This window comes from Coenobita brevimanus, chromosome 75 (assembly GCF_032717465.1).
Source record: "Coenobita brevimanus isolate Jiangsu-jjx chromosome 75, ASM3271746v2, whole genome shotgun sequence".
Classification (NCBI taxonomy): domain Eukaryota; kingdom Metazoa; phylum Arthropoda; class Malacostraca; order Decapoda; family Coenobitidae; genus Coenobita; species Coenobita brevimanus.
In genome coordinates this window covers 8,968,962-8,986,629 of record NC_137028.1, presented here as the reverse complement: position 1 = coordinate 8,986,629, position 17,668 = coordinate 8,968,962, and the positions used below count along the sequence as shown (strand labels likewise).

General features: G+C 43.0%; 1 protein-coding gene and 1 pseudogene across 2 annotated transcripts in view; both read right to left on the bottom strand.

Annotated features, from left to right (window-relative positions):
• LOC145408062 (ER membrane protein complex subunit 2-like) overlaps positions 1 to 17,668 on the bottom strand; it is a 39,752-nt gene that overhangs the window by 3,862 nt on the left and 18,222 nt on the right. The window contains exons 5-8 of one of the 2 annotated variants that reach the window (XM_080278866.1): positions 13,283 to 13,439; positions 13,057 to 13,071; positions 10,927 to 11,022; positions 10,252 to 10,349 (exon numbers count right to left, since the gene is read on the bottom strand). In XM_080278866.1, coding sequence (XP_080134992.1) covers positions 10,252 to 10,349; positions 10,927 to 11,022; positions 13,057 to 13,071; positions 13,283 to 13,439 — 366 coding nt within the window. The remainder of the gene's footprint in view (positions 1 to 10,251; positions 10,350 to 10,926; positions 11,023 to 13,056; positions 13,072 to 13,282; positions 13,440 to 17,668) is intronic. The other variant, XM_080278867.1, reaches the window with a different exon arrangement.
• On the bottom strand, positions 17,519 to 17,635 carry LOC145408164 (5S ribosomal RNA; annotated as a pseudogene).

Here is a 17,668-nt window from a genome sequence, read left to right as displayed (position 1 = left end):
AGATGAAAGATGTGGTGAATGAGTCTGGGAGTGTCTGTAAGAAACAGAATCTAAACGCGAATTTAGGTAAGAGTAAGTGAAAGTACATAAGAGCAGAGTTACGTCTCTCAGAGATATGATGTCACAGAATGCACAGTGGGGCTGCATGATGAAGAAATGGAAAGAGTGAGTGCATTCAAGTATTGTATTTTGGGAGTGTGATGAGTAAGGATGGAAGTTTTGAGGACAAGGTGCTTGAAAAGGTACAGTAGGGTAGAAAGGTTGCTGCCTCACTGAAAACAGTCATAAAGAACAGGGAAGTCAGTAAGAAAGTAACAAACGTACTGCATGACAGTACAGGCGGGTCCCGTTACAAGAGTGTGATATGTTAATGAAGGACTGCTCGGATTGCAAAAACTCATATAACAGAGTACAAAACTTGTGAGAAAAATGGGTTAGGGTAACCCAGGTCCAGTTAATTTCATGCAAGAAAAGAAATACAAACACTCTCATAAACACCTGTAGTAATACCATATGCCGTATAATAATGCATAATTATGACTATGGGAGCAAATGGAAGGAGGAAATAGCATTACCGTAAAACGCCATAACTTCGGACGGCGTCCAAACTTCGGACATTTCGCAAAAAAATGTAACAATTCACGTTTATTGGAAGAGAGTGCGATATTTGCAAAAAATAATGATGTGGGTAGGTAGGGTAATCCTCTAAGACTATTATGTATTAATCCTATTAAACTAGCTTGAATATGTGTGGGTGAAAAAAATTCGTGAATCCATTGAAAAAAATAACTGAATTTTCTTACCCTGCAAAACTTTGTTCACACAGAACAAACAGTTTCAATTGTAAAAAAGTGAACAGTACGATTATATGTAGAAAAGTGCTGTAAGTACTGGGAAGTAAACTGTTTCAAAATATATGCATGGATAATCTTGCTATGCCTGCTTTAATGAATACTTCTTTATTTTGCAGAAAAAATTCCTAACTTCGGACAGACAAATTATTTGAGCCAAATAAAGTCCAAACTTCGGACAGACAATAATATTAATGGTAAAGTGATGCTAATTATATAAACAGAAAAACATGGCTAAAACAGCGAAATCTCCTATAAAGAGGAAAAAAGCCTACACAAGTAAAGTGTCCAAAAGTGCCCTGGAAAAGGCTAAAGATGACATAAATAACAAGAACATGAGTGTGCGCAAAGCAGCTGAAAAATATAAATTAAAAAAGAGCACATTACATGATTACCTGATACAAAAACATTGCAAACAAGTGGGACGTTATACTTCATTGAGCCATGATGAAGAGTTACTGGTGTGTCAATGAATCCTCACATTGGCAGAATGGGGATTCTCACTCGACAATTTGGACTTGAGGATGTTAGTGAAAGCATATTTAGACAAACGAGGGGTTGTTGTGTCACGATTCAGTAACAATGTACCTGGTGTTAAATGGGCCCATTCCTTCTTCAAGCACCACAAACAAACCCTTAGTAGACGATTGTCCCAGAATATAAAGACTGACAGAGCCAGAGTGACAAGAGCCATGCTAGCTGAGTTCTACAGTAACCTGAAAAAATCACTAGAAGGTGTGCCTCCAGAGAACATAATAAATTTTGATGAGACCAATCTTACTGATGATCCAGGTAAAAAGAAAGTCATAGTGAGGCGGGGCACTAAATATCCAGAGAGAATCATGAACTCAACAAAATCCTCAATATCTATTATGTTCTCTGGAACTGCATCTGGTGTGTTACTCCCTCAATATGTGGTGTATAAAGCTATCCAGCTTTACGATACCTGGACTGAAGGGGGCCCTCCTGGAACACTATACAATAGGTCCCCCAGTGGATGGTTCGACTCGTGTTCATTCGATGACTGGTTCCACAAAATTATCCTCCCCTATGCTAAACGCAAGACAGGTAGAGTTGTCATTATAGGAGACAACTTGGCAAGCCATGTATCACCCAGTGTTATTGAGTCATGTGAGAAACATAATATCTCCTTTCTTCTCTTACCACCTAACTCCACGCACTTGACACAACCTCTCGATGTTGCTGTGTTCCGGCCTCTAAAAGTGCACTGGCGTAAGATCCTCGAGAACTTCAAGAAAACTACTGTTGGTAGGCTGAGTGCTTCATTACCTAAAGACTGCTTCCCAGCACTACTGACCGAACTGGTGGATAAAGTTAAAGGGACCATTGCTGACAACCTACGTAGTGGGTTTAGGAAGTGCGGCATTTATCCTCTTGATCCACAGAAATCCATCTCATGACTTCCAGAAGATTCAGTCCAAGATACAGCTGATACTGGTACACCAGGACCATCTACCAGTACTGCCTTAGACAGCTCAGTGTTGGAATTGTTGAAGGACATGAGGCATGGAACCAGTCAGTCAAGCTCAAGTCCAGCTATAGCGAAACCAAGGCGAAAGAAAAGGTTGAATGTGTCACCGGGCATGAGTATTACTACAAGGGCACTACAAAATGAAACAAGAGAGCCAGCATGAAGAGTGTGAAGTTGATGATCCACAACCCCAGCCACTGCAGCCACAAGAGGATACAGCAGAGATAGCAGCACAGCCTTCCACTTCCACATCTGCACCCAACCATGAAGCACAAGCATCTCCCCTGACAGTCACCTCTACCCAGATTATTGGGGATAAAGTTGTTCCCTCAGATTGGGTAGTTGTGAGGGTTCCCTTTGATACCAAAGACAGATATAGGCATTATATTGCTATCATTGTTAAGGTAAAACCAGAAATACATGTCAGGTTTCTCAAACACGTTCAGGGTACACCTCACACATTTGTATATCCAATGGTTGATGACAGCAGTGACATAGACAAAGAGGATATACTGAAGGTGTTACCAGAACCAACACTTGACCGAAAGCAAAGGATGATTTTTGATGTAGATGTGAACCTTTGGCCTAAGTAATGATAATAATTTTGATATAGATCTGTAAGATACCATAGTCAGTACTACCAGTACCAAAGTTATTGCCAATAAGGTGCCTTAACCAGTAATGAGGTTTATTTTAAAGAAAAAAGTGATACTATACATTTAGTTACAGTATTTTATACTGGTAGTTAAGGAATAGTTTTTTGTACTGATGTACTACAGTTAATATGTTCCATGGTGCCTTCATAACATGTGCCAGTGTGTGCGTGTGTCTGTTGATTTGTGTGTGTGTGTGTGTGTGTGTGTGTGTGTGTGTGTGTGTGTGTGTGTGTGTGTGTGTCTTTAGAACCTGTAAGAAATGTTCAACATCATATTATGTTATTTCGGTATGCATTTATTGAGTCAATGAGGTAGATACTTGATAATTAAGTGAAGTTTTGTTTAGGAAAATGAGGACAGTTCCTCTTACAGTTTTGGGTATATGCAGTGCATTTTTATTTTATTTTTTCATCTCAAAAAGTTCGTGAATAGTTCTTAGTTCTATTTACGGCCAGAATACCTCACTACAATGTGATATGATGCAATTTAATGTGATATGAAATTACGAGCTCCAAAAAGAAGATATTCTGGGATACTTCTCTATATATATGTATAACTCTGGTCACGAGTGCCCAATATTTTTTTTTACATTTTTTAAAAACTTCTCAAGTGTCCGAAGTTTGGCCAGTGTGTCCAGAGATAGATCCCATTAACCATTCTCATGTTTAAAGGGAAAATACATGGATGTCCGAAGTTTGGAAGAGCTGTCCGAAGTTAAGAAATTTGTTCCTAACTTCGGACACTTGAAAATGAAAAAAAAAAAGCACAAGTTTAGCTTGGCTAATTTTTTTAAATATATGGATTTAGTAGGTACTCTCCCTGGCTACCACATGACACCAACAGGAATAAAATTGCACCATTCTACAAGGAGTTATTCATTAAAACACATAAAAAATGTCCGAAGTTATGGCGTTTTACTGTAATAAAGTATGTAAACTTACTTGTGAAAGAGTACAAGTACCGTCTGGATAAGCCACCCCAAAGACAACACCACTGGGGCTGGCTACATTTTCTCTCACGGAGGCAAAAGAGAAAACAGTGGTGGCAGCATTAGGGGGTGGCCCAAGATCTCCCTCCCTCACCTAACTTGCTGCAGACATTAGGAGAACCTTCACCTCCATGAGCAATTCTAGAAGCTCAACAGGAGCCAGGAAGACTGGAGACTGAGGGCCTGTGACTTGAGACTATGTGGCTGAAGGAGACAGAGTGGCTGGAGATGTGGCAGCGGTCAAGGACAACAAGAACCTGCTCCTGGCAACAGATTTTTCCTTCAACACCCTTGTCCTTGGAGGTGGGAGTCTGTAATGGATTTCCTCAAAAGTAGTGGACAGCTGTGGTTCAGCTGCACCGGAGTGAAGAACTGCCCTTTTTATAGGTAAATCTCCTGATATGCACTCACTGCCTCCATTAGCTCAGCGTTGCACTCAAGCTCTATCCATCTGCGGGTTGTAGTTCATCAGCACATCAACTGTGTGTTTGGCAGGGTCTACAATGTTAGCCAAGGGCATCGTGGTGAGCTCCTTGGCTGGTAGCAGATCTCCACCTGGCTCCTCGCTTCCAGAAGGAAGAGACTTCTCTCCGTGAGCTCCCGGGTGTGAAATTCGAGAAGGTCTGCCACACCGACATCATCCACCTCATGAACGTCAACCTCTTGCATCAAGTTAGGCATCTGCTGGCAAATGGCAGGGGCTTCCTCCATAAGGAAACCCCAGAATTCTCGTCCCACCTCTGTCCACACGGCTTGCCACACGCCATTCATATTGGAGGATGTCACTTCCTCCCATGACAGTTTGATGCTTTCCAGGGTAAGATTGATGGTGTAGCCCTTGCAAAACATTATGACTGTCTGCCTCTTATCCTCTGTCACTGCCACCAATTCCTACTTACACTCATGTAACAGGCCCTGAACATTGCAAAAATGCTTTGGACCCTTGGCTGCAGGAGGGAGATGGTGTCTGATGACTGGAAAACCTTGACATTATCGCACATGTCCTCAATTGTCTTTGGATGTCCTAAGGTTTTATTGATACCTAGGAGGCACTTGCCTTTATTTGCTCATGTGTATTTCTAAATGAAGGGCAAAAAGTAGTCTATTATATAGCCCATGAAAATAGACTGCATCAACCAGACCTTCGCATTCAACATGCAGCACAACCAGTGACCTTTGTTTAACGGTTCCAATGAGGGCATGTGGTGTGTCTGAAAAGTATACAAGCAATGGCTCCAACTTAACGTCGCCCTCTGCACTGCCACCATGAAGTAAAGCGATCTTGTTGGCCTTAATTCCTGGCGGAGACTTTTCTTCCCTGATGATATACTTCAGGAAGATTTTTCTTCCAAAAAAGTCCAGTCTCACCCATACTGAACACCTGAATACTCACCCTAACTTACGATTCTGACAAACTCTTCTGGAAACCAGCCTGCTGCCTCAGTGTTCACAATCGCTGCCTCTCCGAGCACTTTAATGTTGTGCTGGTTTGTACTCTTAAAATGGGCAAACCAGCCATCACCTGCTGCAATGGTTTAACTGACTGAGATAACATGGGCCTGCGATGAGGCACCACATGGGCTCTCACTCTCACCACATGGTCTTGCACCCTCACCACCCTGGCCCAAACAAACACGAACACCTTCATCCGCAGCAACATATGCATCATGTTCACCCTTACAATTGTGCCACAATATGTGCCTTTTCTTGCACATGACCTTTTGATAATGCAATTTGGGCTGTGTTCTGGTTCCACAGCCACATCACTAGCAGCCGCCTCATTTTCTTCATCATATCATAACAGACGTGAGTTGCCCTCACCTGTGCAGTGGACGCAGAACCTGATGCATTGTATGCAGTTTTAGTAGAGTGCATATGGTGGATGACAACAGGATAAACGCATGGCACATGCGGGACACACACTCACCGCAATGACAATTCAGAATTTCCTGTTTCATGGTTACTTTTCAGTACATGTGCATGCTTGGCAAGCACAGCACTTGCAAAGGAAGGCATTATGTAGAATTTTTTGTGCTTGTTGCACGACTTCAGAGATCAATAAAACTCTCAGTAACAGGTTCACACAAGGCACTTCTGACATCCACAGCTGTTGTGTTACGAGAGAGAGAGAGAGAGTGGATGAAGTGGGAAGTGGGAGTGTGGAAGGTGGGTGGGTAGGGGAGATATGCAGGGCTCACAAGCTCCTCCCACATGCCTTTATGTCAGGGCCCTACTGAGTCTGTGGTGGGAAACAGAAAGCTTCTCAAATTTTCCACTTGCGTCAAATGATTTTCTCGCAACATTGAATTTTTGTGCTTGCATCACTAAATTTGAGTCTAACTTGCCCATTCTCATCTCATCGATTTCTCTAGTGGACTCTCGTATAATGGGACACGCCTGCAGTACCGGTATCAAAATGCTGATATTTAAAAAAGCTTGCTAAGAACTACCCAAAGTCCAGTTCCATAGTTCATCCATTACTGCTATAACAATAATATTTTTTCTCAATCTCACATGCACGCATGCACACAGACACAGACACACAGACACACACTGGGTAATGGAATAAGTTTTTTTAAAAGTACAGTAAATAGAGAAGATGCCTGCTATACCATAATCAAAACGAGACGCCTGCTATACCATATTCAATATATCAAATTAATTCAATAAATCAGGGGAAAAGTAAAATTCCGTAGGAAAAGTGTATACCACATGAGTACAATACATTACTGAAAAAAAATCTACATGAACATTATCAACAACAATAACAAATTACAGTAATCCCTCCAAGATCCAACATAACAGAGCCAAGGGCATGTCCAGGACTTGGGAAAAATGCCCCAGGTACTTATGGACCCTAACCCAACGTAACTTTGAAAGCCACCTAAATAACTCCCTACCAGACATGCACTGTTACCTATTTCACACCCTATGCATACAAGTAAGGGACAGAAACCATGAAATAAATGAAAAGGAACCAGAGCATGAGAAATTAGGAGTATGGAAAATATTTAGCAGTGTACAGGGTACTTACGACGCGGCTGTGGCCTCTGCGAAGATTAACCCGCCTCCTCTCAGGCTCTGACAGTGGTGAAGGTGCACTTGAAGCACGAACAGTAATCCAGTGTTGCGCTGCAATTAATCCTTTGCACTCTGAATTCTAATTCTTAACAATGCACATTCTGTTCTTACTTGCGCTGCACTTGAAACACGCCAGTGTTGCACCCTGCACTTAATCCTTTGCACTCTGAATTCTAATTTCTTAACACTTCACATTCTGTTCTTACTTGTGCTGCACCTGAAACACACCAGTGTTGCACTCTGCATTTAATCCTTTGCATTCTGAACTCTAATTTCTTGCCACTGCACATTCTTTTCTTACTTGAGCCATGCCAGTTTCAACATGCCAGTGTTTCACTCTGCACTTAATCCTTGGCACTCTGAATTCTAATTTCTTAACACTGCACATTCTGTTCTTAACACTGCGCAACACTGTAAATTCCCATATGGTCTAGTGGTGAGTTATTGCTGTTTATTCACTGTCAGAGCCAGACAGTATGTGTTGCAGGTGGCCGAGGGGCGCGTCGCTGTGATGTAGTGATGGGCTACCCACTGCAGATGACCCTGAAGATAGCCGCAAACTCATGTCCAGTGGAGACTCCACCATGGCCAATGTGCTAGGCTGTGGCTTGGAGGTAGACGGCAGGTCTTGGTGAGGCAGTGGTGTGGAGCCAGGGCTGGGTACGGTGGGGGTCACGGGTCTGAAAAAGGCGTCAATAGTTGATTGACATAAAGAACAGCGATTCTGGCGATTAATGATGTGCTGCCTAAAAGCGCACACTTCCTCCTCAAGTCCCAGGGACCCAATCTCCCTGTCACAGCCCGGGTGTTCCAGGTAGTCCAGAACGAACGACGTGCTCCCAGAGTGCGCTCAGCTTGGGGATGGCTAGATTAGTGGCGCGCTGAGAGGAGTCCGCATCATCCTCACTGTCATCATCAGAATCTTCCAGTTGGGTACTTGAACCTGCAACTGAAGATGCGATCTCGATATCAGACATGATCTGATACCCAGGATTGTCCTGTCGTCATCCAACCACTCACGCATTTCATCCACACCCACCTCATCCCCAGCCACACGAAGACGCACATGGAAGTCATCCACGTCAAAACCTAGAAAGTCGTGCACCACATCGGCTCCGAGAAGCAGACGAGACCAACCACCTTCCAGGGTCTTGACAGGGACTTCCCTCCATGCACTACCCCAGTTGTAGATGGCACACTTGAGGTTGTAGCGACAAAGGTTTTCCACAGCCCACTGACCTTGCTTGTCCTGTCCCTCCCTGCCCTTGTCCTCGTCCTCAAGAACAACCATCACCTGGTCCAGGAACTTCCGACAGTACAGCCTCTTTGTTGCCAAGATCACTCCTTGGCCCATTGGTTGGATGAAAGCAGTGGTATTAGGTGGAAAGAACAAGCACCTAATGAGGCCATTCTCAGCCACCAACTCCTTGTTGGACGGATGTGCAGGTGCACTGTCCAGGAGAGCCTTTACCTGGTTGCGTGGGATTCCCAGTATGTTCGTCTGATAATGGATGACCTCCTTGACAAAGTGCTGGTGAAACCAGTCTTTCAAGATCTTGGCTGTGAACCAAGCCTTCACAGAATGGTACCAAACAACAGGAAGGACATCCATCAACCCACGAAGGCACCGAGGCTGCTTTGCATGGGCAACAATAATGGGCATGAGCCAGTGCATGCCCTTAGCATTGGCACAACACAAAGCAGATATCCGTTGCTTGGAGAGCTTGTGTCCAGGTACACGCTTCGCCGTCTCCTCTGCTAGGGTGTTCATGAGCAGCAAGAGACAGAAGAGACCAGATTCATCAGCATTGTAGACTTGACCAAGAGTGAGGCCCTCCCTCTCGATCAAACCCTTCACCTTCTGCCGAAACCCTTCTACTCCATCCTCGTTGGCATTCAAAACGTCGCCATGGGCCTTACGGTTGGTAAGGCCATGTTGTAGTTTGAAAGCGAAGAGCCACCGTTCAGATGCCTTGAAGTCTGGGGAGTCATGAAGCCTTGCGAACTTCTCTGCAGCAGCCTTCAGCTCTGTACCACGCACAAGCACACCAGCAGCACATTGTTGACGATGCCAAATCTGCGTGGAATGGTCAACTGCAAACCTGGGAAGGTACATAATCTTCCTCTGCAGATAGAGAGGGCCAAGTTGAATTCACAGAGGATGCGGGAAGTCGACCATCCTGTGACCCCCTTCTCCAATATCTCCCTCTTCTTCTCCAGAGTCAGAACCACTCATTTCCTCTTCTCAGGTGGCGGGGCCATCATCACACACACAAGTAAGAGGCAGCAGAGGAACAGCAGGGCCTGCAGCAGGTAGGGCACCACCACAAAAGTGAGCACATGAGCAGATATTGTGACGTCGGAGGAACTACGCGCCAAACACAGCTGTTCATCACTGCATGGCAAATTTAAAGTAGAGATGAATTTTTTTTTTTTTTTTTTTTTTTTTTTTTTTTTTGGTGTCCAAGGACCTGAGCCCAAAATGTCTGGGACTTCGGGTGTCTGGGACTTGGACATCCGGGTCTTACAGGGATTACTGTCTTCATCATCATCTAATCCTATGTTGCCCCATAAGGAGCACTGAAGCCCAGGGCTAGGCAAATTGGTACTGACATTTCAGATGAGAACGACACACCTTGCTCATCACTGAGTGACATTACGCGAGCAATAAACCCCAACCACTCCTTGGTTATAAACCTGCAAAGGCTCAACCCAACTGGAGCACCTTAATCACCCACTAAACCACCAGGCACCATAATTTGGCTATATGGTTACCACCCACCGTAATAAATGGTTTCCTGGTGTACAGGACACCATTTGGCTTGTCACTCTCCGTGGAGTCGTCCTTAGGCAGAAGGAAGAGGAAAGAATGAAAGAAAAAAAGACAGAAGAGCGAATGTGGAGTCACCTGTAGGCATAAGGAAGAGGAATGAATGAAGAAAAGAAAGACAGAAGAAGACAGAAGGAAAGAAAGAAGGAAAAATGGAAAGGGCATTCACCTGAGAGCAGCACTAAATCAAGTGAGAGGATGGTAAGCACCACCACCTACCACTACAAATTATTCTCATATAAAAAAAATAACTAGCTTCATTATATCCACCACAATTCCTCAATTAGTGGGAAATGCAATAGCCATTACTGCACCATAAAACTTGCCCCAGTACTATTTAGAACTTTGCTCACCTGTTTGAAACTTCCTTAAGGGCCCAAGTGGCCAGTTGCTGAGTTTCTTTCTTCTTCTGAGCACTCAGTTTGGATGATGATAACACCTGGGTGCAACTCTGGTAACGGAAAAACTTCATTCAGCACCTTTTGAACAACATTATTTAAAATCTACAGTTTCAGATGCACTGCTTAGTTACACCTATGCACTGGAACAAATGCATGCATATCAACAGTTAATCTTTCATAGGAAGCTAAGTATAATGAAAGAAGAACCTAAGGATAATAAACATATACTTTATGAAGTTACACGTTAAAAACAAGGTGTCTGCAACTTATCATTATATAAAAATGTAGGCACCTAGACTGCTGCCACATTTTACTGATGTTCTTGTGAATGAATAATATTTGCTGTAAGAGAATCTTAGATATTTGTACGGAGAGTATAAAAATGAATATTGTAAATTTTTCCAACATCTGCTGCATTAAAGCACACTACAGGCTTGGGATTAATAATCATCGAGAGACAAGTACCCAGTAAATAGAATATACATTAAAGGGATAAAGATACAAAGAAGGAAGAGTAAACTGCAGGCAATTAAATGAACAAAGAAAATTTAAGGGAAAAAAAAAAAAAAAAAAAAATCATATCTAAAGAATGAAAAAAATACTGTACTCAAGATATTCAAAACTTACCATGAAGAGACCATAGAGGGCTCGCACATTGTTCGGATTCAATTTGGCTGCCTGGCAGAAGTAACTTCGTGCTACTTCCATGTTATCTAGCCCTCCCTGTAAAATACATTACAGCAGCTTACAGCTACAGCTTTCAAAAACATACAAGAAAAGCCATACTCTGATTATATTTACTATAAAATATTCACAGCTTTAGGTAGGAGGAGGATGGCTACCATCATCCCAAGGAAATAATACCATGATAGTGATCTATCTATCTATCTATTGCCAGACGCCTCAATCCCGTTTGGGGTGGCCACAAACAAATCGCCTCCAAGTCGCCCTGTCCCCCGCCATTTCACTCCCCTGCTCCCAATTCACACCCCCCTCTCTAATATACCTAAAATCCCCATAGCTGGCCATTCACAACACTGCAAGGAAGGAAATTCAATCGTATTATGAGACCACTCAACATCACTTCCATACAACTAACATCTGTTCCCTTGGGCAGGCTAGACTTGTCTACCTTGAATGACAGATGATCTTGAACAACTCTGAATTCAAATCTGAAGACATAGGTAGGGATGGCAACACTAAAAAAAAAAAAAAAAAAAAAAAAAAAAAAAAAAGGCCCAAGCTACTAGCTAGTTTTGCACCAGTGGTGCTACAGCTGCATGGCACCTAGCACTGCTCAATTGCCATTGAAACCTGGAGGAACACACATGAATGCATGACCAAGGCCTTCCTAAATATAAACACATAAAAAACATGTACAGTAGTATACACTGGGTTTCTGTAGAATAAAAGAATTATACTCTCAAAAAAATTTTTGATCAAAATATTGTTAACTAAAGCATAAATAAGCAACATCCATTCATCTACCCAAACTCAAGTTTTTATCAAACAAACAATGAATACTGGTACAGTTTACAGTAAACACAGGATGTTCAACTACTGATACTAATACTGTAGTGTGTATAATATCAGATAAATTCTTTAATTATTTGCAGTGATGCAGCTTAAGGTATTCTCTGATTAAGTTGCTGCTGTGGCTCAAAGACAATCTCTAACATAAACCTGGTGGACCGCAGGCTGATGGTGCCCTTCTACAATCCACCATCCTCCTTTGGGGGGATAGGAAGGGACATGAGGGATGCTTATACAACTAGGCAGCAATACCAACTGGTGTACTGGTGCCAACATAAGAGGCGTTCCATGAAATATGGGCCAACCAACCATAAACATGGTTTGGAGAAAAATTTGCCGAAAGATTGAAAGTTAATATCTATGAAATGGCTGCTCCAAATTTGTTACCCCCCACCCCCCCCAAAAAGAGAGAATTAACAGGCCTTCATATTATACCTACACATGTATGAGTTGAGATAAGGTTTAGGTGTTGCAATTTTTTTTTCTGATTTAATTTTGACAATAATGGCTCATTTACAACATAAGGGATATGAAAATGTCTTCTGGAAGTTCTCCATATACTGAATGAAAAAAATTAAGATTCAGGAAACTTTTGCCAAGTCATTTTATATTCAAACAGCCTGCAGTTTCACTGAAGAGTAAATAATAGCACAAATTGCATAATTTTTTATATCCGCAAGTTGCAGATACAAAAAAAAAAAAAAGTACTGTAATAATTTTCAGAAGAAGGAAGTTAAATAATTTATAATAACTGAACTTATTCTAATGTTATGTATTTTTATTCTAGTTTATTAGTTTAACAAAATAATTTAAAGGGTGGTCACTTTTGCTTTTACCACTTATGCTAGCTGCTAGAGGAAGGCTTCACCTATTTAACACTGACCATAGTTCATTTCTGCAAAATTGCCATCTCTGCCCCATAAATATTAAACGCCTCAATATGAAGGCATCCCTCTCTAGCACCATTCTTAGCCGTTAATCACATTATACAGATAAAGTGCAATGTGCGGCTGAAATAAATCTCTTATTGTCCTTATGTTCTAAAATATGGTATTGCAAACCAACCTTGCTTAAGCTCCCTCTACATCTATCAAGGCAGCTTCCAGTTTCTCTTGTTTTATCAAATGATTTCTAACTACAATTCTCCAATTAAATAACTGATCAACCTGATAATTTCACAAAATCAAGCATACTCTACTGCAAACTGAAAGATATGTTACCTACTCTTGGGTCTCTTCTCTTTATGGAATGAAATGGAAAAATAAACACAGATAAATAAATCAATTACTGCAATATGACAATTTCCTTAGGATAACAGCTACTGAAACAACCCTAAATATAAATTCTGGAATTAAAAAACTGCTATTAACTTCAATTCAACTGTCCATATACTGTCCAATTATTTGTATACACATAAATGCCAATGAAAATATCTAGAAGGAGAGTGTACCTGAGTGTACTTAATTTCTGCATATCTGGTGTAGAAGAGGTGGTTGTGGGGATTGGTTAAGATAAGCTCTTCCATGCAGAAAGCAGCCTTGCTGTAGTCTCCCTCCTTCAGGTACAGGTCACATAATTCTTGCCAGGCCTCACTGTCAGACATGAAGCTGCAAGCATAGAACACATTAGTCTTAACTGTCACAACAATGTTTGGTGAAGACATTATTTATCTATCCATTAGCTATAATCCAGTCCTTTTTACCCCATCAAGAGCACAGGAGCCCAGGGTTAGACTACTTAGTCCTGCAAGGGTGACCAGTCTCACTTGCCTGTGGCATTATGTGAGTAATAAATCCCTCCCACCCCTCAGAAATAATCCTTACACGTCCCATTCGGCTTAACCCCTAACTGCCGGCTGACGTGTATAGCTGTCATGATTCAGGGCGCGGAGTGCTGCTGGCTGACGGCACATACCGCACGCACCTTCCCGCCACCCTTTGAACTTGTGACCATTTTCTATGACACCCATCGGGTAGGTAAGACCCCCTGGTACCCCACGGATGCGTGGTTCTGTCTGTACAAGGCACTGGTAGAGTGAGGAGCCATGTCTTCTTTGTCATTGTCCAATTCCGTACCACTGTGCGCAGGGCCGAAAGTATCATTGACCCCTGTGAAAGTTCCACCTAGTGTTGGGGAAAGGGTTCAGTGATACTGTAGTGCCATTGGTCGTGCCTTGGACGACACCGTGTCCTCATGGACACTTAATGAAAGCACGTCCTCGGAGGAGAGAAAGAGCTATCATGTCAAGTGCGGCCTCTCTCGCCCTTCAACCCCTACCTGCTCTCAGATGCCAGAGAAGGTTCTCAAACTCCTGCAGGAGGAGGGCAGGGCCTTCGACAGTGACAAGATCACTGAGGAGGAGGAGGTAGATGACCCAGTACACCAGGCAGGTGAGTGTGGAGTTGGCGGTCATCAGCAGAATATACACTAACGAGCAGTTTCACCGTCACACTCGCCGCCTGCTCGCCGACATCTCACCCTCCAATGTTTACCATCGCCTCAGCCGTGCACATCAAGGGCGAAATCACCACAACTGGGCCCTTCAGGAGTGGAATTTTCCACATGGGCCCCACGTGGTGTTACTCAACACCAAGCGTCTCCCCAGAGAAGGTCCACATCAAGTGGGTCTACACCCACTTACTACCCATCTCCCACACCTTTCCCTCTCCTTCCCCCTCACCCCCTGCCCGTGGGTGTGCACACATGCAGAAAAAACGTCCTGCATATGGCAGACGGCCCGCTTTACCACATGTGGGTAGAGTTAATATCTTTGTCTGGGAGGATGGAGCAGGACTTGAACTGTCTGTGCCGGTGTCCGACGAGGAGGGAGCAGGTGTTCAGGAGGATGAGCTTCCCCCGAGGCCTTGGAGTATTAGCAGTATATTCAGGGCTATTTTCACAACTGCTATAATGCAATCCCTGGTGGAAGAAATAAATTTCCACCAGGCTATGTGTGTGTTATTTCTGGACGTGGCTGCCAGCAAAAGCACGCACATGAGGGACTGGAAACCTGTGGAGGTGGAGGAGTTTGTTTGTGTGGCTAGCCCTTACCATGTTGATGGTGCACACAAGAAAACATGCGTTCCATGACTATTGGTCGGTTGATGAACTCTTGGGCAAACCTGTCTTCGGTAAGTACATGACCCGTAACAGGTACTTGGCCATCCTAAGGTTCCTGCATTTCAATAGAAATTACAGGCCTGCACCAAACAACAGGTTGTGGAAAATTAGACCAATCCTAATAATGCTCAAGGAGTCATTTTCCAGGGTTTTTCGTCTGTTTCTGAAAGTGGTAATTGATGAGTTGCTGGTGGCATTCAGCGGCAGGCTGGCATTTATTCAGTGTGTGCCGTCCAAGCGTCACCGCTTTGGCCTAAAATTCTTTGTCCTTTCAAACTTCAAAAATGGATATGTGCTAGATATGATAGTTTATTCGACAACAGATGCTGATATACCTAGTGACTGTCCTCACGGTTTCTCAGCACCAGTCGTGAAAGTGCCGATGGAGAGGTATTGCAACAGGCACCACATTGTATACTAATAATTATAACACTGCCCCGGCATTGACCAAGTATTTGCTTGAACACAGTACTGGGTCCTGCGGAACTGTTAGAACAAAAAGAAAGAATTTCCCTGTATTTCCGGCAAATACTGAGAAAGGAGCCCTTCTTACCAAGAAATGTGGCAACATGTTAGCCCTTCTCTCAACATGGCAAGAGACGGGTTAACATGATGTCAACAGTACATAAGGGTGTGTTTGGGGAAACTGGAAAAACTGACTACAAGACCAGGGAACCCATGTTGAAGCTAGATGCTGTCAACGATTATAACATCAACATGCGGCGTGCTGATAAATCAGACGTGCAAACTGGTGAGGTTGATTGCCTAAGTAAGTCCTGCAGGTGGCACAAGAAGGCGTTTTTACACCTTCTTGATATCATCATCCTCAACAGTTTCATACTGTTCATGCAGCTCGTCAGGAAACCTCTCTCTATGAGAGTTTGAGAGAGAGTTTGCACATGAACTCCTTGAAGAATATTCAACTGCACAGGTGCCAGGTGCTAGGTGGGGGACAGTGGCTACAGTGGACTGGCTAGGCTGTGCCGTGTATTTCCAACAGCACAGGATGGTAGAGATTAGCCGTACCACAGCAGGTCGTCAGGCATACAGGCAGTGCCACATCTGTAACACGACCAAATGTCGTTCCCCAGCAAGAAAAGAGACAACTTACCAATGTGCAGAGTGCAAGGTCCCCCTATGCCCTAAATGTTTTTCCGAGTATCACTGAGCGTGATTACTGAGCAGGTGTGTGGGAAAGTATAAACAGGAATGCCCAAGTAAGTGAATTTTTAGAAATAAGTGAAATGTTGGATATTACAGTACAGTCTTCATACAACATGAGACAGGTTATGCAGAACCTCGTGCAAAATCAATTTCACGCTAAAACGTGACATACAGTACATTTACATGTAAAATAGGGGATTAGGCTCTAGAAGCCCCATTTTCCTTAAAAAATATATTTAAAGATAGGTTATTACAAATATGTCTGCCTTAAGACACCCGAGACAGTGAGACTACATACGACCTCTCCGAATGGACACATCAGTGAATTCTAACCTAACCTAACCGACAGTTTTGCCCCCTAATGCTCCCCATAAAATTTCAGCCACCAAGGATTGCTACAAAACCTCTTGAAAGTCCTCATTACCAATCAGGCAAAAAAAAAAAAAAAAGTGTGAAACTATTTAGGAAAGTCATTAGTCACTGATAATAATGGAAAAAAACTACACTGTCGTCGTCAGCATGGAGTGATTCCGTACTTCTCACTTCTCAGATACACACGAATGCAGTAATCATGAATAATAAACAAGTCGGCCAAGCAGTATAATTCACAAGAACTGAACTCACATAATTATCTTACCTAACTATTTACATCAACACGCAGTGTCTTCACATACTACTGTATATGAGCCGAATTTTCTTGAAGACCGTCAGTTCATAATAAAAATCAGGCAAAGCCCCCCCCCCCCCACTCGTTACACTAAAGGCGTAAACACAAACTTTAACGCTTCTTCATCATTAACTTTTTTTTTTCCAACAAAGAAACTATTCACACTGTAAACACACCCGACTCATCTGTCTGATTGTTTGCACTTAAGCTCCCAAACCACATGCCACTTTGTCTGACAATTTTACATTTTCCTTTAGAATAAATGCTTTTCTTGTGTTCACAGCACTTTCAGGGTGCTAAAACTAAACTTGGTTTGGAACCATGTGCTCAGAGTTGAAAGGAAATGAGGAACAAGAAAATAAGCAAATAAACACTTATCATAGAAACTGTCCACACAACACTGAGGCAGGCAGTGGCAGGTGGTATGGGACATGGGACACGTGGGTTGGGTCGGGTCGAGGAAGCCAATCAGTGACCAACAAAAGCATAACACAAGAGTTTTAAACAAGCAGTCATCTGGAAATCCAGAAACTAAACACATCCACTTCCCGCACAGTTTCTCTTGTGCAACTGAGTGATATTATCGTGCTATTAAGTAATTATGGGAGAAATTAAATCCATCCATCCATCCATTGCCAGACGCCATGTATCCCAAATGGGGTGGCCAAGGGCTTAGAGTTAATTGTTTTACAGGGAGGGGCACTAATCCTCCACCAACCCCACTTGACGTAGGGATGCCAACAGCATCTGGTGTTCCCAGGCGGTCACCCATCCAAGTACTAACCAGACCCAACGTTGCTTAACTTCGCTGATCGGATGGGAAGCGGTGTACTAATGCTGGTTATTATTTCTTTTTGTCTTAAATCGCGACTCTACTATATATAC